The sequence below is a fragment of the Diprion similis genome, chromosome 7 (genome assembly GCF_021155765.1).
Source record: "Diprion similis isolate iyDipSimi1 chromosome 7, iyDipSimi1.1, whole genome shotgun sequence".
Lineage (NCBI taxonomy): Eukaryota > Metazoa > Arthropoda > Insecta > Hymenoptera > Diprionidae > Diprion > Diprion similis.
In genome coordinates this window covers 4,795,572-4,822,393 of record NC_060111.1, presented here as the reverse complement: position 1 = coordinate 4,822,393, position 26,822 = coordinate 4,795,572, and the positions used below count along the sequence as shown (strand labels likewise).

Sequence of the window (26,822 nt, the reverse complement as noted above, 5' to 3'; positions counted from 1 at the left end):
TTCGGCTGTAACTTTGCAGGTGTTGCTCGCAGCGTATCGGGACTGCGATTAATCGATTCCTCTCGCAAAATCACGTCGGAATAGTACCCTAAAGAATTAATTGCAGCACTTTTCAAAGTCGTCGAAATTTTCGCCAAAAATGCAAAGGGGTTAGCCTTGGATTTTTTTTGGCCGAAAAATCTTTTGTCTGGGAATCGATCCGTATGACGCTTTTTAGACTAATTCGACGCCCAGGAACTCAGAAAACACATGAAAAATAGCCTAGGACCAGCAGCAGAGAAATGACGATGAAAATCTGCAGTTTTTCGGCTGTAACTTTGCAGGTGTTGCTCGCAGCGTATCGGGACTGCGATTAATCGATTCCTCTCGCAAAATCACGTCGGAATAGTACCCTAAAGAATTAATTGCAGCACTTTTCAAAGTCGTCCAAATTTTCGCCAAAAATGCAAAGGGGTTAGCCTTGGATTTTTTTTGGCCGAAAAATCTTTTGTCTGGGAATCGATCCGTATGACGCTTTTTAGACTAATTCGAGGCCCAGGAACTCAGAAAACGCATGAAAAATAGCCTAGGACCAGCAGCAGAGAAATGACGATGAAAATCTGCAGTTTTTCGGCTGTAACTTTGCAGGTGTTGCTCGCAGCGTATCGGGACTGCGAATAATCGATTCCTCTCGCAAAATCACGTCGGAATAGTACCCTAAAGAATTAATTGCAGCACTTTTCAAAGTCGTCGAAATTTTCGCCAAAAATGCAAAGGGGTTAGCCTTGGATTTTTTTTGGCCGAAAAATCTTTTGTCTGGGAATCGATCCGTATGACGCGTTTTAGACTAATTCGACGCCCAGGAACTCAGAAAACACATGAAAAATAGCCTAGGACCAGCAGCAGAGAAATGACGATGAAAATCTGCAGTTTTTCGGCTGTAACTTTGCAGGTGTTGCTCGCAGCGTATCGGGACTGCGATTGATCGATTCCTCTCGCAAAATCACGTCGGAATAGTACCCTAAAGAATTAATTGCAGCACTTTTCAAAGTCGTTGAAATTTTCGCGAAAAATGCAAAGGGGTTAGCCTTGGATTTTTTTTGGCCGAAAAATCTTTTGTCTGGGAATCGATCCGTATGACGCTTTTTAGACTAATTCGACGCCCAGGAACTCAGAAAACACATGAAAAATAGCCTAGGACCAGCAGCAGAGAAATGACGATGAAAATCTGCAGTTTTTCGGCTGTAACTTTGCAGGTGTTGCTCGCAGCGTATCGGGACTGCGATTAATCGATTCCTCTCGCAAAATCACGTCGGAATAGTACCCTAAAGAATTAATTGCAGCACTTTTCAAAGTCGTCGAAATTTTCGCCAAAAATGCAAAGGGGTTAGCCTTGGATTTTTTTTGGCCGAAAAATCTTTTGTCTGGGAATCGATCCGTATGACGCTTTTTAGACTAATTCGACGCCCAGGAACTCAGAAAAGACATGAAAAATAGCCTAGGACCAGCAGCAGAGAAATGACGATGAAAATCTGCAGTTTTTCGGCTGTAACTTTGCAGGTGTTGCTCGCAGCGTATCGGGACTGCGATTAATCGATTCCTCTCGCAAAATCACGTCGGAATAGTACCCTAAAGAATTAATTGCAGCACTTTTCAAAGTCGTCGAAATTTTCGCCAAAAATGCAAAGGGGTTAGCCTTGGATTTTTTTTGGCCGAAAAATCTTTTGTCTGGGAATCGATCCGTATGACGCGTTTTAGACTAATTCGACGCCCAGGAACTCAGAAAACACATGAAAAATAGCCTAGGACCAGCAGCAGAGAAATGACGATGAAAATCTGCAGTTTTTCGGCTGTAACTTTGCAGGTGTTGCTCGCAGCGTATCGGGACTGCGATTGATCGATTCCTCTCGCAAAATCACGTCGGAATAGTACCCTAAAGAATTAATTGCAGCACTTTTCAAAGTCGTCGAAATTTTCGCCAAAAATGCAAAGGGGTTAGCCTTGGATTTTTTTTGGCCGAAAAATCTTTTGTCTGGGAATCGATCCGTATGACGCTTTTTAGACTAATTCGACGCCCAGGAACTCAGAAAACACATGAAAAATAGCCTAGGACCAGCAGCAGAGAAATGACGATGAAAATCTGCAGTTTTTCGGCTGTAACTTTGCAGGTGTTGCTCGCAGCGTATCGGGACTGCGATTAATCAATTCCTCTCGCAAAATCACGTCGGAATAGTACCCTAAAGAATTCATTGCAGCACTTTTCAAAGTCGTCGGAATTTTCGCGAAAAATGCAAAGGGGTTAGCCTTGGATTTTTTTTGGCCGAAAAATCTTTTGTCTGGGAATCGATCCGTATGACGCTTTTTAGACTAATTCGACGCCCAGGAACTCAGAAAACACATGAAAAATAGCCTAGGACCAGCAGCAGAGAAATGACGATGAAAATCTGCAGTTTTTCGGCTGTAACTTTGCAGGTGTTGCTCGCAGCGTATCGGGACTGCGATTAATCGATTCCTCTCGCAAAATCACGTCGGAATAGTACCCTAAAGAATTAATTGCAGCACTTTTCAAAGTCGTCGAAATTTTCGCCAAAAATGCAAAGGGGTTAGCCTTGGATTTTTTCTGGCCGAAAAAATTTTGGTCAGGGAATCGATTAGTATGACGCTTTTCAGACTAATTGGACGCCCAGGAACTCAAAAAACACATGAAAAATAGCGTAGGACCAACAGCAGAGAAATGACGATGAAAATCTGCAGTCTTTCTGCTGTAACTTCAGAGGTGTTGCTCGCAGCGCATTGGGACTGCGATCAATCGAATCTCCCGCAAAATTACTTCGGAATAGTGTTCTAAAGATCTACTTGCAGCACTTTTCAAAGTCGTCGAAATTCTCATCAAAAATGCAAAGGCGTTAGCTTTACTCCTTTGGTTATTTACGGAGCCGAGAATTCCTCGTCACGAAATTGATTTGTATGACCCTTTCCAGATTAATTGCACCCCTGGGAACTCAAAAGTAACAGCAAAAAGAGCGTAGGACGAACAGCAGAGAAATCACGACGCAAATTCCAGCAGCGAAAAAATGGAGAAAATACGTCTTTCGTTTTTTGGCTGTATTTTTTGATGTGTTGCTCGCAGCGTATTGGGACTGCGCACAACCGATTCCGTTTGTAAAACAACGTCGGAATATTGCACTGAAGAGATAATTGCAGCACTTTTCAGAGTCATTGAAATATCCGCTAAAAATCCAAAGGGGTTAGCCGAACTTTTTTCGTGATTTTCGGAGCCGAAAATTTTTCGTTTCGGGCAAGTGATTTGGTTGAAAAAGTACAAATACTGTAATTGTGATATCATATATTTACATGACGCCTTGTATAACAATATCGTGATTCAAATTGTCATCATACATATATCAAATTGTAATTTTTCGTACTATGGTTTACAAAATCACAATATTCTCTACCTGAAAGTTCCGCTACACCGTAGATGCTTGCAACGTAGTTGGTTTCCCCAACATGGGAAAATACCTTTGAGGATCTTTTTCACCATTGGTTGAAATAGAATCCGTCGTATCTACTGTATTGCTCAAGGACTTTTTGTTGAAGAGCATAAGTAACATTAAAGCTGGCAAGTGTATCAACGAAAATCGAAATAGTTTACGCGAACTCGCACTGTCAGACTCTTTATAGAATTGCCAAGCTGGAAGGAAAAAAAATGACAATGTTACATGAAAGCTATTTACATACCAATTGGTTACAAAAAAAACCATAGATTAATATTCAAATCATAAACCAAATGAAAGAAAAAATTAGTTTTTTGTCTCGTCGAAAGCAAAACAATTCCATAAATCATTTATTTCTACTAGTCATACTTCATTATCATTCATTTCACATGCATCAAACTTAGAATCGAACGGAGTGATGATATTCATATTTTTTTTGATTACCTAAATAGAGAAAGTATGCATTTAACGGTGTTGATTCCACTGCAAACCACCAGTTCGTGACATCTAAAGCAGGTGCTAAGTACGACAGACCCATGATCGCGGCCGTGTATCTCAATGCAACTCTGCGACACAAACCAGGGTTAGTTACAGCCATCATTCTATATCCAGCACGAGAATAATCAGGTCGCAAGTTCCAAGATAAGGCATTGAAGTGTGGGAATTGCCAGGCATATAGCATGCCGGACATAATCCAAGCACCAGGAGCTGTAATGTTCCCAGCACATCCAGCCCATCCCATCAATGGCGGGATTGCACCAACTATGAAACATTTTCCATTACTAATGTGTCTACCCCGGGAAACACAATTATTTGTCAGGAAAGTATCAAAGCTTCCAACAGACAACATCGTTCAAAACTCTAGACATATGGCAAATGGTTTTTATAGATATAACTGTTTTTTTTAGATACAACTGTTTGAATAGTGTAGAGCAACCTGTCAGTACAGAAAATTTGTATTTACCAATGGATCCAACCCAAGTATTGAGAATACTGACACGTTTCATGGGTGTGTAAATTAGAGTGTAGAGTATAAGGTTTGTAGCACCTAGGGCTGCTGTCAATCCATTGACGCCTAAGTATAGCATCGAAAGTCCGGCAACACCCGACACCGTTGCAAATGCGATTGCATAGGCTGGCCTATTGACATTAAGTCCCTAATTAAGTTTACGATAATCAGTGTTCAATTTTTGTAACTAATCGGAAGTATTGAAATGCAGTATGTAACGGTGAGAATTAAACAAAATTATACAATTTTCAATATCAAGATAACAATCTTCATGGCATTATTACAGGAAAACTGATCAAGAAAAGATTAGCTGATTCTGGAGATTAACGTTTCCATTCAACCATATTTATTACACGCATAATGACTGCATATTATAAATGAGAAAAAAACATACATTTTTTGACTTGTCGATGAGTATTGATAAATATACTCACGTGAGATGACCACGAACTAACACCCTGTTTTTTGTTCGCGACATCTGAGCATCGAATGGGACTTCTAAAAATTGATTTATAGAATTAGCCGTTGCTGATACAAGCCCAGTTCCTATTGAACATAACACAAAAGTCTGAATGTCAAACGCAGCTGGAGCCAGTGCGTATCCACCCATGGTTGTAATGACTACTAGAGCTGAAAGAGACAAGATATTTTAACTGGTGTGAGTAAATCCGTTAGACTAATAAATAAACGTTCGTCCACTCTCGAATAACGTATGGTTTACTCACACGTTAATCTAATTTTAGAAAGCATTAAACAATGCGTAGAGAATTTGGAAGTGTCCACTTCCATATGCCTCCATTCTGGTTCTTGCACAGGTTTTCTCTTTGGTTTTAGAGAACTGGTGGTAACAGCTTCTTGAAATTTTGGTACCATATCACCCATTGAAGTAGGGGTGGCTGCATTTGGAGCCACAGAAATACTTGTAACAATTGTGTGACGCCGATGATTTTTTCCCACAGTTAAACAAGGCCCTTCTCGTTCTGCAGGAGTGTGTTCTGCAGATGGCGTCGGCTTTGCAACGCCGGTGGAATACTGTCAATAAGAAAGACTTGAATGAGCTAACCTTTTTCATGTATCTATAATATGGAAATCTAACATATTGAAAGCCGACGGATATTAAAATTGTATACAAGATTGGATAATAAGTCACTCACCATTGTACCGAGTATCTTTGAAGGCGGTAGACATTTCAGACTTTGACATCGTCTTGCGGTGTGTAAAATAAATAACATGATAAGTTATTAACGCCGGTATGTTACCAGGATGGTGTCATGATTCTGTAACATCGAACAGTTTGCAAAAAAAAATATGTCCATAAGATCGAATTATATAAATGATGATTTCCTACACAACTAACCTTAAAATTGTAATTCATGATTGATTAAGCAAGATACACAATACGTCTGACGATACTCACTGTAATTCAGACAAACTATCACATGCTCGTTTAATACTTCAACAGTTTCATAGCTAATTTAATATTATGTTGCATAATAACTGCACTGTACGTTCGCTAAAATTTATGACGAATTACAAGTCTGAAGAGCAGACTGCTCCTAGGTGGCTCATGGACCTGGTCCACCGCGCATCACGGAAGCGGGAACATGAAGAACGTTAAGAGAGTTCAGTCACCACGTTTTTGGAACTAATTTTGAATGGTGAACGCCTGTCGGTATCCGACTTGCACTTACCATCGTCAAGACAGTCGATATCGAAAGACATAATTACCATAGTAAATTCCTACTCTGGTGGTTGAGAATGAATGAATTTCAAACCGGAATGACACAGTGGCCCACTTTTGTAAATGAAACAACATAGTAGCAACGACAGTGCTTTAACGCACAGTTTATAAAAGACGGCACGCTTCAGCGAGTTTTCGAAAGCAGTACTCGGCGGGTAAGTGAGTCTGCGGGTAGCTTCTTTTTCGACGGGAATCGTTTAACGCATAGAATCACATAGAATCACCAAAATCGCACAAGGGTATTCACCAATTTCAACAGCTTTCAGTCAACGTGGATCCACAAGTGTAGTTCCAAAAAACATCATAAGCTGTGAAGGAATTTTTGTGTTCCATAATTTAGTTAAATGTACCTTCTTTAGATTGAGCAAAATCTGTATGAAAGAATTAAATAAGTAATGTAAAGACTTGAGGAATTATTTATTCAATAATATATGTAATAATTACTTAAATTTGACTTAATACCATCACCATATTACTAGATATAGGTAATGTTTGTTCACGCATCGCTCAACAAGTACTTATGCTTTGTAAGAAAAATATATTTACTCACATAGGTCATTCATTTTGTGACCTACTTTGTTTAACAAGACCACATTTAAAATAGCATCGATCAGGAATGCATCACCTGGATAATTTTAAGCATCAATTTTTGTCTTTGTTATCAGGCTAGATTCTTCCAGGATTTTTGTTAATTTTAGCTTGGAACAATTGGTACAGGACCAATGCCTCCAGCTAATTCGTAGACAGCTAGTGAAACCTCAGCAGCCAATTTTTGTACCTCAGAAACACTCTGACCTTCTGCGTAAACTCTGACAAGGTCCTCTGTGCCAGATGGCCTAGAAATGAAAAACTGTTTAACAAACTTCTAAATTACTCGTACAGCATATTATTTGATTCAAATTGCGCATCTCAACTTTCATACCTTACAAAAGAACGACCCCTTGGATATTTTGCCACTAAGGTATCAATTCTCTCCTGTAGACCAGCAGGTGTTATACATTTTCGTTCAGCATCTACTGTACTGATAACGTTTCGATCGCTAACTTTTACTTTCAACTGCTTGTTTGGAAGATCTGTGTAGCTTTTTTCCCAGTCTGCCAGATTCCATCCTTTCGAATGTAATATGGTTTCTACAATGAGCACATCGCTGAGCGCATCACCCACAGTTTGATTTATCACTTCAATAGCGTTCAGTAGTTTGGAAGCAGCATTCCTTGCAGTTTCTGGTAATCTTTAATGTGAAAAATGGTGCATTATAAGTTGTCTAACAGATATTATGTTGGATGGATTTACAGTCTGGAACCCTTAGACTTTTGATTTTACCTCAAATTTGCAATAGCACTGCGTATCGTTCCAAGTGCACTCTCCTTAAAAGTTACAGTTCCGTGACCATTTGCCTCGAAGTAAACTCCAATATCGAAATCAAGAGCTTTGTGATGTAAATGCTTGACACCTGTTGGGACGCAAGCCACAGGGATTTTCTGAAACCAATATATATATATTTTATTCAATTTACCATGCACTTTTACCTAGTCATTTGTCATAAAGTCAGTGAAAGATTATCCAGATTTTCAGTATTTTAAACAAGCTGGACCAACCAAAACTTTGGAGATATAATCTGTTGAGCCTCCATTAGCATATGCAGTCTGCACTAAGCCAAGTTGTAAATCAAGCCCACTTTCTTGAAGCAATTCTTTAAAATAACTCGCTATTAATGTGGCTATTCTATCTCCATCCAACAAATGAAATTTGTTTTGCCCATCAGTGTAGTAATATACAACTCTATCTGCATCGCCATCAATACTAGCACACCTTGCATTTTGTTGTTGTGGTACATTCATTGGCTGAGTTTGTTGTACTTTAACAAAGTCAGCTCCGCACTGTTGGCAAATAAACAATACAATGATTTTAATAACTCACCAACTGTTGCAATCTGGTTGAGAGATCGAAAATCTATCAGAGCTTAATTAAGCGATAGTAAGACGGGTTTACAATCAAAAAAAATTTTTTTACCATATAATTCAGCTTTCCACTTCCATCGTTGTAAAGCTCAATTTGAATAGAATCTCCTAAATACTTCTGGAATTCCCTCACTGCAATAGCGCCAACACCGTTTGCGGCATCCAGAACAAGGTTTGGAATATAATTTTTATAAGTTGTTGAGCTTCCCCGTATCTCTTTGAAAGCATTGCTAAGTTTCTGATAGTAGCCATGCAGCGTTGCAACTCCATAACTCTCGTTAGTATTGACACAAACTACAAGATAATGCAATTGTGGAGTAGTTATGATGGAAAAGTCTTTCACTGTGCCTTGCAGTGCTTTTATTCCATCGACTGCAGCGGTCGCCAACATAGGGCTACTCTGTCTAGTGTCTCTACCAACTACCACATTTGCAGGAGCATTGATATCAATGTTTTGAGAACTAACGATATTCTGCAAGGTCGATACAAGTTTAGCATCTTCGACATTAGCCAGCTCAGTTGCTAGTTTCTCCCACGACGCTTCTAACATTTCACCTGCTGGATCTACAAGTTTTACTCCATTATCAGGTTCCTCATTGTGGCTGGCCGTTATCATGAGACCAATCGCGGCTGGAATTGAGAGGGCAAAGACCTGATCAGATTAGGATTTGTGCCCGGCTTGCTTTATTCAACGATATGAAAATTCTGACCTTACCTCGTTTGCTTTTCGATCTCAATACGGCCAACAGTCCCATTCTGAACATAACATGATCCAATATTTCTGATCTGTAAAGAATAGGAGACGTAAATATGGGACGGAAATTTGATAGTTATAGGTTATGCCTGAGGCTGTCACACTGAACGTTTCGGCACCGATGGATTTATAGGATTTTAGAAATATAAATGAAATTGGGGAGATAGACGTTGACATTTGAGTTACCTCGTTCTAAAACCAGCAGTCCCATACTGAATGTGACCATCGTAAGTTTTAGGATGCGAAGACCTTGCAGTCTCAATCGACGTGACATCCATCTCTTGTGATTGCTATTGAACAGTGAACCGAACTTGGGCTGCTTCAAGACGCGCCGAATTTTCACCTTATTTCTACTCATATACTTTCAGATATCGCAAATATCGAGCTTCAAGGCTCCCACCAAAAATCACCTTTCAAGTACCTCCAACACCACACTTTCCACTCGGCTTATTTATGCCGCGTTCCGGGAGTTTGAATAATATCGAATTTCGATATCACCGAAGTTCGCACAATAATCCCCAACAATGGATAAAAAATTCAAAATTTTGAGAACATCGCTCAAGACGAAAAATATACTGAATTTTATATTAATTATGTACAACAACGTGATAGACACAGATATGTAAATTAATATAGCCCCGTTAATTATTAGTGAGGTAGGGAATGTAAGATCGCACCAATCATAGCAAAAATAAGAGAACCAGTTCGAATATTACTGTTTAAAAATCATTGTATTACAATATGTTTAAATTCCGCCGTGACAACATGCTGACAGAACACTAAAGAACTAGTATAAAAATGTTTCAAGATTGTATCTGCGAAGAACCCATAAAATTTCTATATTCTCTTGAGCAGCAAACAGCTTGCCTGGATTGCACCGAATCTAATGATCTTGAATTATACACCTACTACATTGAATGAATTATAACTGTCTGTAATCACTATTCTGTATCGAATGTGTCTAAGTAGTATAGAATCTCATCTGTTTTATTAGTAAGCGAGTCCACTGTCGATCGTCGGTTTCTTCCAAAGAAAATGGTTGCACCGTTCGCCGGATTATTGGTATTGCGGAATAACAGCTGTGGAGAATTAAAAATATTGTTAGTTTAAAATATTCAAATGACATGAATTTAGAAATATTTATACAGAATGTAGCTAATGTTATTTTACTAAAAAAATAAAGTGCACTATATACGATACCATAACTAGCTGTATTAGGTAAACAGCAAAAGTTAAAAATGATATTGCCATTAAAGCTCCTTCCAGAGATGGAAAACCAATTTCTTCTTCATTGTCCCAATAGTCATGAGCACCTCTGGTTCGCCTAGCTGGAGCTAAAGCAGCGATGAGTCGTGCCTCTGAGCAACATGAGAAAAATAATTCAATTGAGCATGAAGTCTATGAAGCAATGACGCTGAAGGAAATCGTTTACTCACCAATTTCAGCTCTCAAATCATTCTTGAACTGTTTCAAGAAACGAATCTTTCCCTTCATAGTTGACGGTTGAGATTTTAAAGTTTGATGAACCTTCCTCAGCATTTCCATTGGCAAATAATCTTCCAGTGTCTGATTATTGCATGATATTTTATCAGAATGAGGCTCTCCGGTAGTTGAGAATTGTAATATTGGCATTGCTGTTGTCGGATCGTCGAGTCTTTCAGTTGGTGATTCCACAGTCAAGTGTCCCATTGGAGTAGATGTCACCACATCGCTGTGTACAACTTCTTTTAAACTAGAGATTATGTCTATATTTTGTGTGGCTGCATCCACTGGATCATGATTGCGATCATCATTATTGTAGATGTGCAATGACGACTGGTTGGAGAAGTTTGAAGGATTTGTTGTGATCAATTCGGCGTGGTGTTCAGGATCTTTGGAGTCATGTGAAACAATCACTACACTAATGTTTCCATGTGTATTTCCAAAGTCATTTAAGTTATTTGCAATTGCAAAATTGTAGTCTGACACAGTACTGTGATCGTTGCTTGATACTTTATTATTCAATGTACCATGCCGGTATCCCGATAATTTGTAAACCTTCGTTTCGTCGGAGAACTGCGGCAACTCTACCCACTCTCCGGTAGCAAATAGTTTGTTCACAATGAAGAAAACTAAGTGACATTTTAATATCATCGTATTCTGAATGATCATACTTAAAGTTTAATCTTATATAAAAGTGTTTTTCACTCTAATTATTATGATATTTTATGGAAACGGATCAAAATTATTGTATTTATATTTTTGCCAAAGAAGCGTTCACTGGTGGTAATTTTTAACAAATGAAATAACGATTCAATATTGGTAAATCCGTACTCCACTTAAATTTAAGCTACGGTAAAGAAATGACATGATAGTTGCTGCAAATTCTAAGTTGAACTAAATCTCTTAAGAGTCATGGATGCATAACGGAAGAACAAAAGTAATTATTTCAAGCAGGGTACCTTCGACTTCCTGCTGCCAGAACTAAAGCAATGAGACTATTTTTATGTTCTTAAAGGTATAGTGTAACAGAGAGTTTAAAATATTGAACTGCACATCAACCAGTTAAAACATTTCCAAAGAATGTTAGACAATATCCGAAAGCCAGATCAATAAATTAGTTAAAGGTTGAGAGTAAAAAACTTTTTATTTATATTTTGTGCCCTTACATAATTGCATAAACGATTACATATTTCTTTATTTTTGTTTATTATTCACTTATTAACATACATGTATAGTTTTAAATTTTTCTTTATTTTTTATGTTTTATTATTATATCTTTTGTTTGTTTTTTAATAAATGTTTTTTGCTTTAAATCTGAACAACCTCTCGGTAATACTGTAAATATTAAGCAATGCGCATTATCTGTTAGCATAATGGATTATTAACTTGCAAGCTACTACTACATTAGATATATTAATGATACAAATATGATTACCTCTAAAAACAGATCAGCTCTACAATGCATGATTACATGATCTGCTTTCAGTGATAAATTATTAGGCCCTTCTGTTTGCTTCACCCAAGTTTTAACACTTAATTCTTGAGCAACTAAAATAATATAGTTATCATTTATTATTCATTTATTCAAAACCAACTTCTTAGGGAAGATAAAGGTGACATAAGTAGAAGAAAGCTTAATACAGCGAGATTATAAAGTCAGAGTAGTGAATTAGATTGTATAATTTTTATGGAATAATGACATTTCACAAAATATTGGCATCGAGTAATTAGTTTTGATCAATAAGAAATCATCTATTTCGCAAGTGTGATGTATTCGTAAATATGTACTAAGTGATAACTTTGGAAGACTGACAATACAATTGAATTTCCACAACAGACAGGAAGTTCTTCTAAGACCAGATGGCAATACTAGTTCGGCGTATAAAAAAATTATGTCCACGTACGGGTGCACGTAATCCTTATTGACAATAGACGTACATTGGTGTATCCGTTCGGCGGTATGAGTGATAACTAGTATAAGAAATCACACAAGGTGTATAGTCTAGTTTGCTTTTAAAAATGTAGAGTTAATAATGTTACAATTTACCAACAAGATATATTATTCTCAACTGTATTAGAAATATTCATAATTATAATGTAATAATACATTTTATTACTTATCTTTAGATCATTTTTGTATATATATTATATATATGTTAATTTGCAGAGCAACAACAGATTATATATAATTTACAGCAAGGCTTTGCAGCTTCAAACACGACCGCAAAAGACAATTTACCTAATATTAATTTCAATAAGAAGACATGTCAAGCAATAAGATGCAATTTTCAACATAGAAATTTGAACTTTTGATCAACACTCTACAATTTAATTTGATCAATGTATTTTCGAACAAATTCACTAATTCTAGTAGATGCCAGATACAACGGCTTTAAACTTGGGCTAAGCCAGTATCATTAGTTTTTTAATAATTTAGGCAATGTTACGTGAAATTCTTTGTTCACTTATAAACAAGCCTAAGCAAGACATTTATAGTTTTATACAAACATTGTTGCCTATTATTGATAACAATTTTGATTTGAAAAATGACCAACTGCGTATCTGTTTGTGTGTGGACGGTAAGACTAATAACAATTTTGTGCTATTTAATAAGAAATTGCTTCGAACTTTTATTTCGATGAACGTGCATATTTGTACGTATGAATTAATCTGCGACAAGTAACATGTGTTGCGTAAAATGAATATTCTGCACCTTGAGTAGGCCTTATTCTTATTTCGCACAACTATAACATTTGACGTTCAAGACATCAGCCAACTTAGTAACTAACTGACAGTGATAGTGGGAAGATTTAAAATCAATTATATTTTACATTTTTTAGATTTTCTAAAAGGACAAAAGAATTTTTTAAATAAATTAAAAATATTGTATAGACGCATGCCGTGGTTCAATGAAATGAAAAACGTAATAATGACGATAATAGAAATATATACTTTTATGCTGAATTAAATTCATTTAAATAATATCAAGATGTTACAATCAACGTACTAAAAAATGTAATACAAACGTAAAATTGTTAAAAACTTAATCAATGCATAAACTGTACACCTGAGAGCTACAATACATTATTATAATCAATTTATTCACTGTAGATCTTTTACTTCCAGGTAAAATAGATCAAATATAAGTATTTAGAATACCGTTTTTTAACGAAAGAACAAGAATTCTCAAGTTATATTATTGAGTTGATATAAAAAATATAAAATCAGGTATACTAAGCACGTAATTAGTTAACAAGATTGAAAAAAAATCGTTCGGAATGATTTACTGTGCGTTTTTTTATATCATGATTTCCACAACCAATAAACCATAGGTACAAAACTCCTCAACATCTTCGTTCTCTATATACTCGTTTTTCGAGCAATAACAAAACATTCTACGTATACTTTTGACGTTTTTTTAACGTTTTGAGCTAAATTTGAAAAGATCAAGCTAGGCTCACCTATCATTCAATTATAATGGCTCTCGGGTTAAAACAATATGCTAATGTTATCTATCACTGTAAAAAGCGAGTGATATTGAGGAACTATCCAAAAGTCAAGTACGAAAGGGTCTCCCCGAAGTTAATCCTATATATAGAATACATCACCGACTCCTGAATAGCTCGTTATACTGAGCATTTAATTAAGTATGATGTATATAAAATAGAACAGTATATAGTATAATGTTGTAATATTGCATCAATTGATATAATAAAATAATATAAAATTAAAATTACAATTAACCAGATCCCACAACCAGGTCACAACTTAGAGATTCGTAGAATTATTGATAATAATAATCATCATATCGGAAATCAAAGATTCTCGCTTAGGGTAAACATGGTTCAATAACAATTTCAACAATTGCCGTTGTTACCACTTATTTGTAAGCCGCACTTCAAAGCATAAGTTCTATTCTTAGAATACCTCTTTCGATTCATAAAAATATATGTAATAATATAATAATAATATACGGTTTTTTCACTAGCTAATAAAATTTTACATAAACGTGAAACGGGAATCAATATACGGCCATAATTTTTTTTTTTTTAAGACATTTTTTTCATCTCAGCTCAAATGGAATAATAGAGCCGATGTTTATAAAGATTCCATTCCTAAAAATGGAAACTCATTATGTGTAAGGCTCATTGTGTGCAAAAATTATTGAGAAAAATGGATGAATCAACAACCGCAAATCTTATCGTATAAGAAAAAAATGAAGACAAGTAAAAAATTTAATGTAACAATAACTTGAAATTCGAAGGAAAATTCTTCAATTAACAATTCTCAAGAAATGCTCGAATCTTTTCTCTATATTATAAATTTCAGTAATTCGTCTTAAACATGATTCAACTATCGAACTATCGTTATATTTCCGTTAATCCGTCCATTTATTTTTAAAACTAACTATGGTAAAAATCTCATCTAAATTCGGGAAGTTGGCATCTGACAATGCTAAATGCAATGGTATCAAAGTTAATCATTCGGTAATTATCAGGAGTTTGGTCAATTTTATTATGTAAATTAAGCTGCAAGCTTTTCACGGACGCATATCTCGGGTATTTTTAAAAATGGTTTCATTTTTCATTCGATAGAGCAATTTCAACAAATAAAAAAATTGAATATACCTAAAAGCCCAGGGTCACACAAGGCAGTGATTAAAAAAAATGTCACCTAAAATGCGATTGCTCTGCTCACTGTGACATTATTCTAAAATACACCAAGATTCGCGGTTATTTTGCATTATTGTAACGTATGTAATACTAATCAAGGGCTCGCAGTTTCATTATATGGGAGATTTGCCAAAAATGTTTCGAAAAACATTGAATACTATTTCAGGAATAAATTGCTTTCAATATCACTTGACGGAAATATGTAAAATGAAATGCGTTTCAAACGTTTCTGCTTTGTCAGGTGCGAATGAACCGTCTGAGGGTAGCACGAGCACTTCGCGCCCATCCCTTGTGTAGCATAGATGTTGGTGGTTCAATGGTTATAGTCGGAGAGAAGTTTTGTCATGCCTGTTGATTAGCATAGGACATCCAACGGGCGTCGTCACTTTCGTGAGTTAAGTAACGACACCCAACTTGTTGCTCGAGTTCTCTAAGATCGCACCATGTTTGGTAATCCTAAAATCGCAAACAACGTAGCTGACGTAAGAAATTTTTTTTACTCATTGAACTTCTAATCTCTACTTTCATTAAGATTTGCCCACCTGTAACCATACGTGCTGTAAACTCTTGTCAACGGTATATCGCTTTTGATGTTTAACTTGCAGCAGATTATTAATTAGATCTATAGCTGTAAGAAATAAGATTGAAGTATTAGAAATAACGAAAATTATAAAAAAAAAGTAGTAACAAACCAGCTGCTACAAATGTTATATCAATCGGAAACATGCAAGTGAATTTGTATTGAAATAATTTTGACGTTTTTTTTTCAATTGGGTTGACCGAACTTTATGTATAATCGAATTTTGATAAGCCAAAACTCAATTTATATTATTCCTATGAAATTGAAATGCGTTTTTAACTGTTGTTAAAACTTACCATCAGAAGATATTTCTTTCCATGGTTTTGGCGGATACATGAAAGCTGCGTTTTTAATTTGTTCGTTGATATCTTCCTCCTCATTGAATGGGAACGTGCCGCTAAGTGAGACATAGATAATAACGCCAACACTCCACATATCCAGTGATCTGTTGTATCCCTTATTTCTCAATACTTCAGGAGCCAAATAAGCAGGAGTACCAACAACGCTTCTTCTGAAACTCTTCTCTCCAATGATCCTTGCAAATCCAAAATCGCAAAGCTTTACTTGAGTAAAATCGCTGTTGCTACTGAGCAATACGTTTTCTGGTTTCAGATCACAATGGACAATATTTTTACTGTGTAAATGTTTCAGCGCGACTAATATTTGTGTTATAAGAAACTTTGTAATCCTTTCACTGAGGCGTCCCCTTTCCGAATTCAAAATCATTTCGAGCATGTCTCCTTTCAACTTCTCCATCACAACGAATATTCGTTCTGGCGTTTCAAACATTCGCTCCAAATTAACGACACCGCTGTGCGAAAGATTTTGTAAAATTGCAACTTCGTTCTTGAGCTGTGCCTCCTGCTTTGTGGGAAAACGAAGTTTGTCAATTACTTTGATCGCCACGGCGCGACCCGTTTTGCGGTATGTACCACCGTACACTATCCCAAATTGACCAGACCCCAATACTTCGTCTGGACAAATTTGATACAGTTGTGACATATCGACTACACGCTCATCAGGTTCCATAGACTGTTGCTCTTGCGCTACAAATGATTGAAGATTACATTTTATATGTAAAAACGTTTGCTGTTGCATTTATTACAATTCTGACCAACTGAAACATATGAAAAACTTTTTATTTACGTGACGATGCAGAAGTAACAGGCATTAAAGCTTGCCGAATACTCGTCTCCCATGATTTAGCTAAGTGCGCTCCGACGCCGCTTTCTTGTGGAGGCATCTGTCCAGTGGCTCCGCCGTAGAATGGATCTTCACCGACATAATAATCCACGTTTGCAGTTCTCAATTCAAAACAATGCATAGAATCTGCAAAATATTTTCATTTTTGCATTTCCCATGAATAAAGTTAGTTAATCGAATACCAAATGTCAGTTTATTATTTTGTAATGAAGCTTACTGGAATGTGTCGTTCTGGCAATATCAATAAACAAAATTTCCGCCAATGGTATCTCCTTGTAATATTTGTGTCCGCTGTCACTTTGAAACAGTGTAATAGCTTTCGTATCTAGTCTCCAATAATGTCTTTTCCTCTGAAATTAGGGATATATTAGCAACGGTTAACTCGATATTACAAACTATGTAGTATCGTTAAATATTATCATATTCTTTCACTAACCGTCGAATCACGACTAGTAAAATGCACCATCCAACCTTCTTTCAGAACTTTAGAACCGCGTCGTTTTGTATGTTTAACACTTTGAACTATTCGCATCAGCGGAATGTTGTTACTTGGCGATGAACTGCAAACTTTAATAATGTAGAAACAAGAAAAGGCAAGGGACGATAGAGGAATCAAAGAGAAACATCTTTAGAAAAATATATTGCATAGAGACTTGACTTTGGGGAATAGATTGCTGTAGCTTTTTTTAAAATCTTACCTCGAGGGTCTGGTCTTTGGAAATTCGTCAGACGAGACTTCGTCATGACTTGGAATGAGATCCTGTGGAAAAAATATTGATAAATGTGTTATGATTATGGTTTTTAAATCAAGCTTTTTAATAACTTACAGAATTTAATCCCCCATTGTGGTTACCGTCATCAGTCACACACAAAGTATGCAATGGGGGCAATGGAGATTCGGTGGCACTGTCAGCGTCTCCTTCTTCATTACGACCACCGTATCGCCCTTCGGTTTCGCCACCGTCTCGATATTCCCCACCTAAATAAAGAAGCTATATTATTTACTGTATACTTTAATGAAAATTCTTGCTTAATTTGTAGAGAACTTTTGACAATTTTTCGTACTAAAATCAATTCAAAAGTATGAAGTATACCAGTTAATTGATAGAATAGAAATATTCATCACCTGTACTATCTCTAGGAATCTCGCCAGTACAATCTTTAGGAATTTTGTCGATGCATTTTTTATGAGTATTGTACTGACAATCTTTGCACTGTAAACCTTGTTTAAATAATCCTCCCAATAGTTTTTTGCATAATCCGCAAACTGTGGGCCGAGTATAAGTATGCACTACAAAAGTATGCGGAATTTTAATACGATTTCCAATTTCACGATCTATCCAAGGTGGACGCCCCCCCAACAATGGTGAACGTGATGGTTTGGGAACTAATATGTTGGGGATAGTCTGCAAGATAGAAGAAAACAAAACATCAATGTCAATTTCTATATATTCAATTATTAACAGGTAAACACTAGTTGTTAAAAACTATCTACATACTCTATATTTGTTTATTTTCCAATAACTAAAACCAATAAATAATAATGGATAGCGTAGTTAAATTATTGTAATAAAAGTTTAAACATAATTATTATATCCTGAAAGTTGATTGAAAAAGTATTATCCTTAAATATGTTTGAAGCATAGACGACATAAAAAAGGAACCACACATCGATAACACTTTCATCTCTGCAGGAACTGACCAATTATAGATAATCATCGCGAGTTCTGGATTGGACACTTCCTCTCGAGGCACAAAAGCTGTTATGCTGATATCCTAAATATTATCTCGCGGTTGAAAGGTTTGAAATTTAAGTTTGCTTAATCAACAGTTTCCCTGTTACAGTAAAATAACTTAATTAACTTTAAACTTTTCTTAACATAATGAACGAAAACGAAATTTGTTCGAGCTGACAAACTGAAGGGAAACAAAACGGCGTTGATAATAAAATGATAATAAAAACCGTAATACTTACAAGCGTGCTGTTATTTTGGCTTGAGTGGGATGCGGTACTTGTGCTAAGATTAGCAGTGTCATCGCTACCACTAGCCAAACTGCTAGTCGAACCTTGGCTCGGGGACCTGGGAACATTCAAGAACGTAGAGCTGCGTCTCCTTTGATTACCATCGTTGGAACAATTGTTAGGAATTACAACGACGCATCGTTTATGATAATTCATTCCACATCCTAAAAGAAATAAAAAGCAAGATTATAGGTACTGTTGTATTTCGAAAAATCATTAGCAATTACGGAGAATTTCAGATTAGAATGTGACTGACTGAATGTTACCTTCGCATTTAAGTCCTTGACGAACTAGACCAAACAACATTTCACCACAAAAATCACAAAAAGTTGGAACCTTATACGAATGAACCGCCAGGGTATGTGGTCGTATAAGTACATCCTCACTCGGTACTTGTGCTGAAATGTGAAATATGAAATAAATTTTAGCAGTTGCAAGACAAGAATGAAAACCATAAGATTAATCTTTATTGTATCTTGACTTACCAGTCAATACTATTTCAACCAATGTTTCGTCCACAACTTCGGTAGCATTTGTAATAAGTTGAAGAATATTTGTTGAATTATAATCGTGTTTAAACAAGAGCAGCCTTTCATTTAGACGGCTCAAGCCATGATCGGGACACTTATCGTTGATAAAATCACAGGCAAAGTCTTTCAGAGCTTTTAATGTGAGAGCGCTAGCCTCAACAGTTACGGTATTGCGAGTCAGCCCGAACTGGAATAAAAACGTCACCTCAGGTCCCTCCATTATAACTTGTGTCCAATCCACTGTAAAATAATAAATTCCTTTTAAAATATGCCGTCGGCTGATTCCTTCCTTAGTTAAAAACCTATATATATATATATATACAAATATGCGCAACTGTTTTGCCTAATACGCGACAAAAGTCTATTAATGAATAATTCCAAAGATAATACCAAGTAATTTTAACAAATCGAAAGTGGTCAGTACTAAGATTGAACGATTTGCCACATATTAACCGTTTAAATAAAATATAAATGTGGTAATATAAAGTATGATGAACCAATTGATTGAAAATTATGTAAAATTTAAGAAGTACTAGAATGAGTCATGGTACGCGTGAAATCTGAAGTGAAATATTTAATATGATACATACTTTTTAGGGGTTTTGCAGCAGTATCAAATAACGTCTTGGCAAATCTTCGGTCCATTCATTCAAATGCGTGTATTCATTGAAGCGAAATGTAGAGGAGTGTGTAGGGTAGTTATACGGATGCGAGACGTATACGTTTTAAAGCTACGTAATGTTCGAAAACCGAGGCGGATACGAATGCATATGTTTCTCGCATGTTTTTACGACAGCTTTCGACGGTCGTGTTGTTGTATATACGTTAGAGAAAAAAAGGGGTCTTGCAGTATTAACGAGCAACGGTATAATTACAGGCGTAAAACCAGCGCAATTGAGAAAGAAAAGGAGCTCGGTTTGACAATACAAACGGAGGAATAGTCTGAAATCGTTATTGAATGTTACTCGGTACGAGAAACAGCCCAAACTGAAATAATAATAAGGTATTTAAAAAGGTGTAAAATTACACTGACGCATGCACACGGACAGGTCACAAGCATACATTTGCGAAGCAATGTACAGTTAGCTTTGGCAGGCCAACCCACCTTCTGGTCTGCTCATAAACTCCTCAAAGTTTGATGTTACGCACGGCTATGCTGCACTCGTTCTCCACAGCTTGATCATGTTCTACTCTCTACTGTCTCGTACACTCGACACTTGCTGTTTCACAAATTTCTCAAATTACAATTAACACTGCACCTCGTCAGACCCATCGTGTCGTCAATATTGCGTATACTGTTTATAAGGCGGAAAGCTAACGGGTTCAACTTCGTCGATCGTCTGTGCCCAGACTGCATTGGTTTACACACACTTGCGCGAGTGGAACCGTCGAAATCGGAATATAATCTATTTATCCCCGTTCACCACTGACAGCGTGCCGTCGATCGGTCGTGGTTTCCATGCCGCTAAATGATTAGACCAACAGATGGGAAACCATGCTTGATGCTCGCAACGCTCACGGATATTGAAGAACCACTTATCGACCACAGAACGTCTCAGTTATGTCCCTGCGCAACCAGTGTGCGCAGCCATTTCTTATAACCAATCGCGTGCCCGCGTGCCCGGACCGCATGACGGCTATCTTGGATTTGCAGCCAATCGTATTCAAAGTTATTTGGCGCACCTTTCAAAGTGTAGAAATCTCCCTAAATAGTTTTCACCCTCATTACTAATGCTACTGTTATTAAGAATTACATAAAATATGACAGTCAAGTATTAAAAATATATATTCTACATTTTGAAGTTTTAATTTTGCAAACACTTGACGTAAACGTTGCAGCATCATATATTTTTAAAACGGCTTGCAGATGCTTCACGGACAAGTATGAACTACGCAGAACGCGGCGAAAATTCCTCCGTCTCGTCCGCGGGGGGAACATATATTTTATTGTCTTCGATTTTTTTTTACGTCATTTCAGCAACGCGGATATCTTTAAACCTGACGTTAGAAATCAACGTATTGCTTTTTGTATATGACTACTGTAAATGACTGAAACTTGAGTTGGGAACAAAAACTAAAAATTGTTTTAATTCGTCGTTTTTTACATTCGATTAGGTGGTTAGCTTCTGAAACTTATATTACATACATGAAATATATTACGTATATTTGAAAGAATAAGCCTAACAAACTGACTGACGAAGCTGGTGTAATGAATAAATCAAAGTCACTTTTCCGTGACTTATGTTTCATAATCGGACGATTAATTTATTCGAATTTTTTCCCCTCTTTTTATGATCATTCGTTGGATGCTTTAGCAACGGTATCGATAAACGTAGCTAGCTTAACATCCCTCTGAGACAATCCGTTCACGTCATGGGAAGACAAAGTTATCTGCACTTTGTTATAAACGTTAAACCATTCGGGGTGATGGTCCATTTTCTCAGCTTGCAGTGCTACCCTTGACATGAATCCAAATGCCTATAATAAATAAATTATAAAGATAATATAAAAATGAATTGCTTTGGTTGTGTGAGAAAACTTTAAAGCTCGAAGTATAAATATTAATTCTGAATCATTTATAAGACCTGATTAAAATTTTTGAATAGAAATTCTTTGTAGATGGCATCTCGCGAATCTTGTACTGTCCATCCATTGCTCAGTAATGGGCTCAAGTCCTTTTCTCGCTCCTGAGAAGTAAGTTTGCCCTGAAATCCGATAAAAATTTCAATACATATTGCGAGCCTGATAAATGCAAGACGTGAATAATTGTTAATTCGTAATCATGCAAAATTAAATAATAATCGACAAACAATTTTATCAAAGCGCTGATTTTAGCTTTTTTTTTTGTAAACATTAATTACCCTTTGGCTGTCTCATATGTACTCATATGTATTAAACTGTGTATTCATATAATGCTTATAGTCGTAAATCATCGTATTATCAATTTCATTAGCAGCTTAAAAGTGTGTGAAAAAAATTAAGATAACAATACGTATAGAGGAAACTTAATAGTAAACGAAAACGAATCTTTGTAAACACGACCGCAATATCCGCGACCACCATAAATATTGCTAAAGCAGTTGAAGTGAAACGGAAATCCTTGATCGCGCCTTTGACGTCCGTAAATAATGAATAATATGCGGACTTATTGCACATTTCATTCATGCTCGATCAATTCGTGATACCACAATACAAAGTAGCATATAAACCACGACATGAATCTCAAGGTTTCTAGATCACTGCCTTTCGTTGATTTCTTCTTGGAGTTGTGAAATATTGATTACGCTATAGTGCGTACACACCACTTGTTGCGATGGAATACATCCGTAGGCGAAAAGTCTTTCACAAATACCGTTGATTCATGAAAAATGACGCGACACTCAAGTAAAATCAACAATGAGCGTAATTGAAATTTTTAATTTACATCCGCGTACTAAAAATTAATAAAAGAACTTCTATATTATAATCACAGCATATTGTTGTGAATATCGCAAGGCATATTATTCAAATTGAAAAACAACAATTAACGAATCAACTTGTTCGTTCTAGCGATTTAAATATGTTTCAAAAGAATTCGTTACAGCGGTTTAATCACCACTAATATTGTACAGTTCGAATTGTAAATAATTTCTTACCATTTTAGTTTTGCTACGAGCTTGAGATGTTGCACTACGTCGATCTGCGACAGAGTAAAGTATCTTTCTACAAACTCTCCCACCGGTCAAACTCGTTTTCAATATGGCCGCCATCGTCATAATTTCCTAACCTATACCTACGTAAACTCTGCGTATTGTTCTTATTTTCGACCGATTAGACGAAGCGTCAACGGAGAATTCGAATTAAATTGTTTTCAGGTTCATAACACTTGCCAGAGGATCATGATTATAAATAAAAATATTTTCGCTGTTATTCATAAAAAGCTACTTTTCTGGTGTGGATTATCCCTGACTTGTAACTCTCGATGCAGAATCAAAATATGCTAGTATTGGTACCATACCAGACATGGCGTTCCTTGCATACAGTAACACTAGGCATTAAAATACTTGTTCACGAATAACACGCATATTAGACAATAAATACCCCCTTGAAATCCAAATTTTCTTACAATGAAATTACATCACAATAGAAAATTCTCGGCAGCAGAAATGCGTTGTCTCGCTGGCTATTCAGTAATATGACTTTAGGCTAGCCATTCGATTCATCAGATTGGAGGAAGATAAAAACAAATATTTACAAAATCCATTGTTGTATAATGATTGGTAGAGTGAATGAATACTTCGTGTGGAACCCAACATGCTAAATGTACAATTATCATTTATTATTAATGGGTACTTCATTAATCTTCGGGATATAAAAATCACGCCTTAGTTTTCCTTTTTTTTTTAACGATCTTAGATTTCTTTTTAGGTTCTTTGTCTTCGGCAGTCGTAGAGATGGTTTCCTGCTGCCACTGACTGAGATACGCTTGTTCCGCATCTTCAATTTCGTCCTCAGAATCCGCAAACGTCTTTGCATTAATTGCCGTTTTTATATCATCATCAGAGTCCTAAAATATAATATGTGATCACGTTATGGTATTGGTTTTGATTCCACACTTAAAAGTAATAAAAATTTACCTCTGCTTTCATATTGAATGGCTCATCAATTTCCTGTAAAAAATGAAATATCTATTTACTTTACAGTATAATATAGAAATAGTTTTTCACATATCATTCAAAGATCTCATATGTAGTTTGGAATCATAGCAGTCATGAATTGGATCCATTATTTAATCATTGCAGTATGTGTAAGATTGAATTATCTCGAGGAGTTTATGTGGCAATAGAAATTTTGCTAAAAACTTACTGTTGCTTCTTGATTTTCTGCCAGGCTTTCGGTAACAGCAGCTTGCTGTAAAAAAAAATCGATATTTTATACAGCTCCGAATCAATTATTGATCAGCAACAAGGATGGACCATTTAACTCTCAGTTTCGATTTGGAATCATAGCATTCATGAATTGGATCCAATTTATAATCATTGACATGTGGTATAAAACAGTTAGAAATCATTCGCAGAAGTTATTGCCAAGTGGATATTACTCACCTGTTTGTTCCGTTTCGATTTTTTCACTGTTTCTTTATCTGCAGGCTGTAAAACAGATATAAATTAGTGTAAAATCTATTAGTAAGCGAATAAAATAAGACAGAATCTTTTCATTACTGAAAATAATTTGAAGTTGTATTACGTACCAGCTTTGATTTTTTTCCTGCTAATTTGTCAACTTTCTGCAAAGAGAAGAAAAAAGTGCAGCTATTAATATCGGTTTTGAGATAATCTTAAAGTAAACAGTTCAAGATAAATTATTTCATATAAAATCTTGAATCATGGCTATCATGAATTGGATCCAATATTTAATCATTAAGGATAAAATTTATCGTGTTGTTCCCAATACAAAAAAGCGAACATTTGTGGTCAGAATTTTATCATTTGGAGAAGTAATTGCTGCTGAAAAGAAGATGAATAATTGGCAAAAACTTGATCTGCATAAATGAGAACGTACTTTGATGATCATATCCTTGTCTTTCTCTACCTTCACTGTACCATCGGGGTGAACTACAACCTTGGCGTTGCTGGCCGACGTGCTCAACTCGCCTACCTGAGTTTGATAAGCTTTGGGTCGTTTTGGTATAACGACTGGGACCTTAACCTTGTTTTTGCTCTCTGTAATGAAATGAAAACTAGCCTAAGTGATGAGCTGTACATTGAAAGTACTGACATGTAGTAAAACTAATTTTCATAATAAAAAGTTCGACGCAACAACCATCTAAACTTACTCAGCGTGATGTAGATTGGCACTGGTAAGCTGGTAGATGTTTTTAGAATGAGGCTTCTGATGTTTGGCCATCCACCTGGGTAACTATCGGCGAGACTTTTGCAAACGCTTACAACATTTGCAAATATTTCTTGTTTCTTCATTCCGGTATGCGCAACTTGTACTATATGAGTGTCTCCATACGAATGCAGATGCATGCTGGTTTTCTTGAGCGCGATATCAATTTCGCGATTTAAATTCTTGGCATTCATTCTGATAGATGTTGGGAGTTTGCGTTTAGCCATAAACAGTTTGCCTAGATGATGCGACAGATGTCCGGCTATCTTACCATCTGTTAAAAAGTAGTCGTAGCTTGACAAAAGTTTTCTCTTCAGTTCATACTGGTCAAATTCAGTCTTCACCTGAGTTAACGGTATTATATCCTTGATCTGTTTGCAACCGTGTTTCCTGAGCAGATCTTGATAATGGTCTATCGTAGGCTCAAAGTCTTGTCTGCGGCCCTTTTTCATATCCCCCACAAACAACGCTACGTCGTCGGTATCTGTTACAAGTGTATGCGGCAGTAAAATTCTGAGTTGCCTTTTTGGTACTTTTGGAACCTTAATGCACGCCACCTGAAGCAATATTGACTGATGCTCTCCATCAAATAGCTTTTTCTTATCGGCTACCTGTAGCTTGGCAAGTTTCAAAAGAGCTGCGATACCTTTGGTTACTTGATCATTGTCGATCTTTATATCCTCTGCTTTTTCTGGTAGTTGTTCTTGACCCTTTTCTGAGACTTCTTTGCTAACGTCTGAGGCTCCTATTTCTGGTACTTTCTGCCTTTTGTCACTCTTCGATACTTTCTTTGTCTTCTGAAATTTGGCAAGTACTTCTCGTCAAAACACATTTTTACAATTGGAACGCGTTGAATCTATGAAGGTTCGAATATAGTAATTGATGGAATTACCTTTGCCAGTTGTGTTTGAATTGGAACGTCGGAAGAAACGTTTTTTTTCTTCGGTTGAGGCGGTTTAACGACGTTTAGAGCGGCAGATTTGCGTTTCAAGATCTTCATTACGGAAACTTGTTCTGCTTTGAAATCGACTTTCGGCTTGATATTATCTTCAGTTTTAACCGTGCTTGAAGGAGTTTTATTGTTTTTTTTCGACAAGCTTTTAGAATCTTTTAAAAAATTTACATTTTTATCTGTATGTAAGTTACTCTTCAGCATTTGCATCAAAGGAACACGTGCTTCTTTAAGGTTAAGTTTACCGGTCCCTTTATTGACCCCAGGTTTATTTAATAACTTCTTCACTTTTGGCTCTTTTTCATTTTCCTTCAAGCTCTTCGCTGCTTTAGGTACCTTCCCCATCTTTATTTATTTATCAACACCGTAAATATCGAGTAACCTTATGTCCCTCAGTTTCGGCATGCGCGGCTGCTTGTATTCAAAGGCTATTCAACTCAATCTCAAATCACAAATGGCCGTTGAGTTGAGCTTGTGCTTGAAGGACTTGAGCCAAGGACTTGAGTTGAGAGAGTGGAATCAACATAGGGTGCGTTCCAAAACTAGCTGGCAGCGTTAGAAACTCCATAG

General features: G+C 36.4%; 6 protein-coding genes across 13 annotated transcripts; all 6 read right to left on the bottom strand.

The window, feature by feature from the left end:
* Window positions 1-3,311: 3,311 nt before the first annotated feature.
* LOC124408139 (protoheme IX farnesyltransferase, mitochondrial) lies at window positions 3,312-6,069 on the bottom strand. 5 transcript variants are annotated; one of them, XM_046884866.1, is made up of 7 exons: window positions 5,900-6,069; window positions 5,637-5,759; window positions 5,208-5,514; window positions 4,917-5,112; window positions 4,438-4,613; window positions 3,918-4,235; window positions 3,312-3,670 (listed from the first exon to the last, which is right to left on the bottom strand). In XM_046884866.1, exons 2-7 carry the CDS (start codon window positions 5,712-5,714, stop codon window positions 3,447-3,449), a joined length of 1,299 nt encoding a protein of 432 aa, XP_046740822.1. In that variant the 5' UTR covers window positions 5,715-5,759; window positions 5,900-6,069; the 3' UTR covers window positions 3,312-3,446. The 5 variants fall into 5 exon arrangements, with proteins under 5 accessions (XP_046740822.1, XP_046740823.1, XP_046740826.1 ...); XM_046884867.1 differs by having other exon boundaries at window positions 5,840-6,068; XM_046884870.1 differs by having other exon boundaries at window positions 5,637-5,688; window positions 5,840-6,068.
* Window positions 6,070-6,752: 683 nt separating this feature from the next.
* Window positions 6,753-9,399, bottom strand: LOC124408183 (phosphoacetylglucosamine mutase). Its single transcript, XM_046884931.1, has 8 exons — window positions 9,125-9,399; window positions 8,900-8,970; window positions 8,237-8,814; window positions 7,822-8,103; window positions 7,547-7,704; window positions 7,146-7,454; window positions 6,876-7,059; window positions 6,753-6,780 (listed from the first exon to the last, which is right to left on the bottom strand). The coding sequence occupies exons 1-7, from the start codon at window positions 9,214-9,216 to the stop codon at window positions 6,918-6,920; spliced, it is 1,632 nt and encodes a 543-aa protein (XP_046740887.1). The 5' UTR covers window positions 9,217-9,399; the 3' UTR covers window positions 6,753-6,780; window positions 6,876-6,917.
* A 402-nt stretch (window positions 9,400-9,801) lies between these two features.
* Window positions 9,802-11,130, bottom strand: LOC124408072. Its single transcript, XM_046884736.1, has 3 exons — window positions 10,375-11,130; window positions 10,139-10,296; window positions 9,802-10,017 (listed from the first exon to the last, which is right to left on the bottom strand). The coding sequence occupies exons 1-3, from the start codon at window positions 11,087-11,089 to the stop codon at window positions 9,880-9,882; spliced, it is 1,011 nt and encodes a 336-aa protein (XP_046740692.1). The 5' UTR covers window positions 11,090-11,130; the 3' UTR covers window positions 9,802-9,879.
* A 3,329-nt stretch (window positions 11,131-14,459) lies between these two features.
* On the bottom strand, window positions 14,460-20,908 carry LOC124407902 (serine/threonine-protein kinase D3). 4 transcript variants are annotated; one of them, XM_046884496.1, is made up of 14 exons: window positions 20,535-20,908; window positions 20,020-20,416; window positions 19,385-19,669; window positions 19,166-19,297; window positions 18,852-19,063; window positions 18,003-18,282; window positions 17,704-17,855; window positions 17,575-17,636; window positions 17,313-17,436; window positions 17,094-17,226; window positions 16,820-17,002; window positions 15,970-16,719; window positions 15,636-15,721; window positions 14,460-15,549 (listed from the first exon to the last, which is right to left on the bottom strand). In XM_046884496.1, the coding sequence occupies exons 2-14, from the start codon at window positions 20,072-20,074 to the stop codon at window positions 15,436-15,438; spliced, it is 2,568 nt and encodes an 855-aa protein (XP_046740452.1). In that variant the 5' UTR covers window positions 20,075-20,416; window positions 20,535-20,908; the 3' UTR covers window positions 14,460-15,435. The 4 variants fall into 4 exon arrangements, with proteins under 4 accessions (XP_046740452.1, XP_046740449.1, XP_046740450.1 ...); XM_046884493.1 differs by having other exon boundaries at window positions 16,820-17,005; window positions 20,535-20,907; XM_046884494.1 differs by having other exon boundaries at window positions 16,820-17,005; window positions 20,020-20,093; window positions 20,535-20,907.
* Window positions 20,909-21,493: 585 nt separating this feature from the next.
* LOC124407915 (pterin-4-alpha-carbinolamine dehydratase) lies at window positions 21,494-23,380 on the bottom strand. Its single transcript, XM_046884524.1, has 3 exons — window positions 23,065-23,380; window positions 22,015-22,134; window positions 21,494-21,907 (listed from the first exon to the last, which is right to left on the bottom strand). Exons 1-3 carry the CDS (start codon window positions 23,182-23,184, stop codon window positions 21,725-21,727), a joined length of 423 nt encoding a protein of 140 aa, XP_046740480.1. The 5' UTR covers window positions 23,185-23,380; the 3' UTR covers window positions 21,494-21,724.
* Window positions 23,381-23,724: 344 nt separating this feature from the next.
* LOC124407940 (ribosomal L1 domain-containing protein 1) lies at window positions 23,725-26,641 on the bottom strand. Its single transcript, XM_046884552.1, has 8 exons — window positions 26,193-26,641; window positions 25,245-26,097; window positions 24,971-25,131; window positions 24,660-24,695; window positions 24,514-24,558; window positions 24,275-24,319; window positions 24,046-24,078; window positions 23,725-23,975 (listed from the first exon to the last, which is right to left on the bottom strand). Exons 1-8 carry the CDS (start codon window positions 26,595-26,597, stop codon window positions 23,787-23,789), a joined length of 1,767 nt encoding a protein of 588 aa, XP_046740508.1. The 5' UTR covers window positions 26,598-26,641; the 3' UTR covers window positions 23,725-23,786.
* Between the last annotated feature and the right edge of the window lie 181 nt (window positions 26,642-26,822).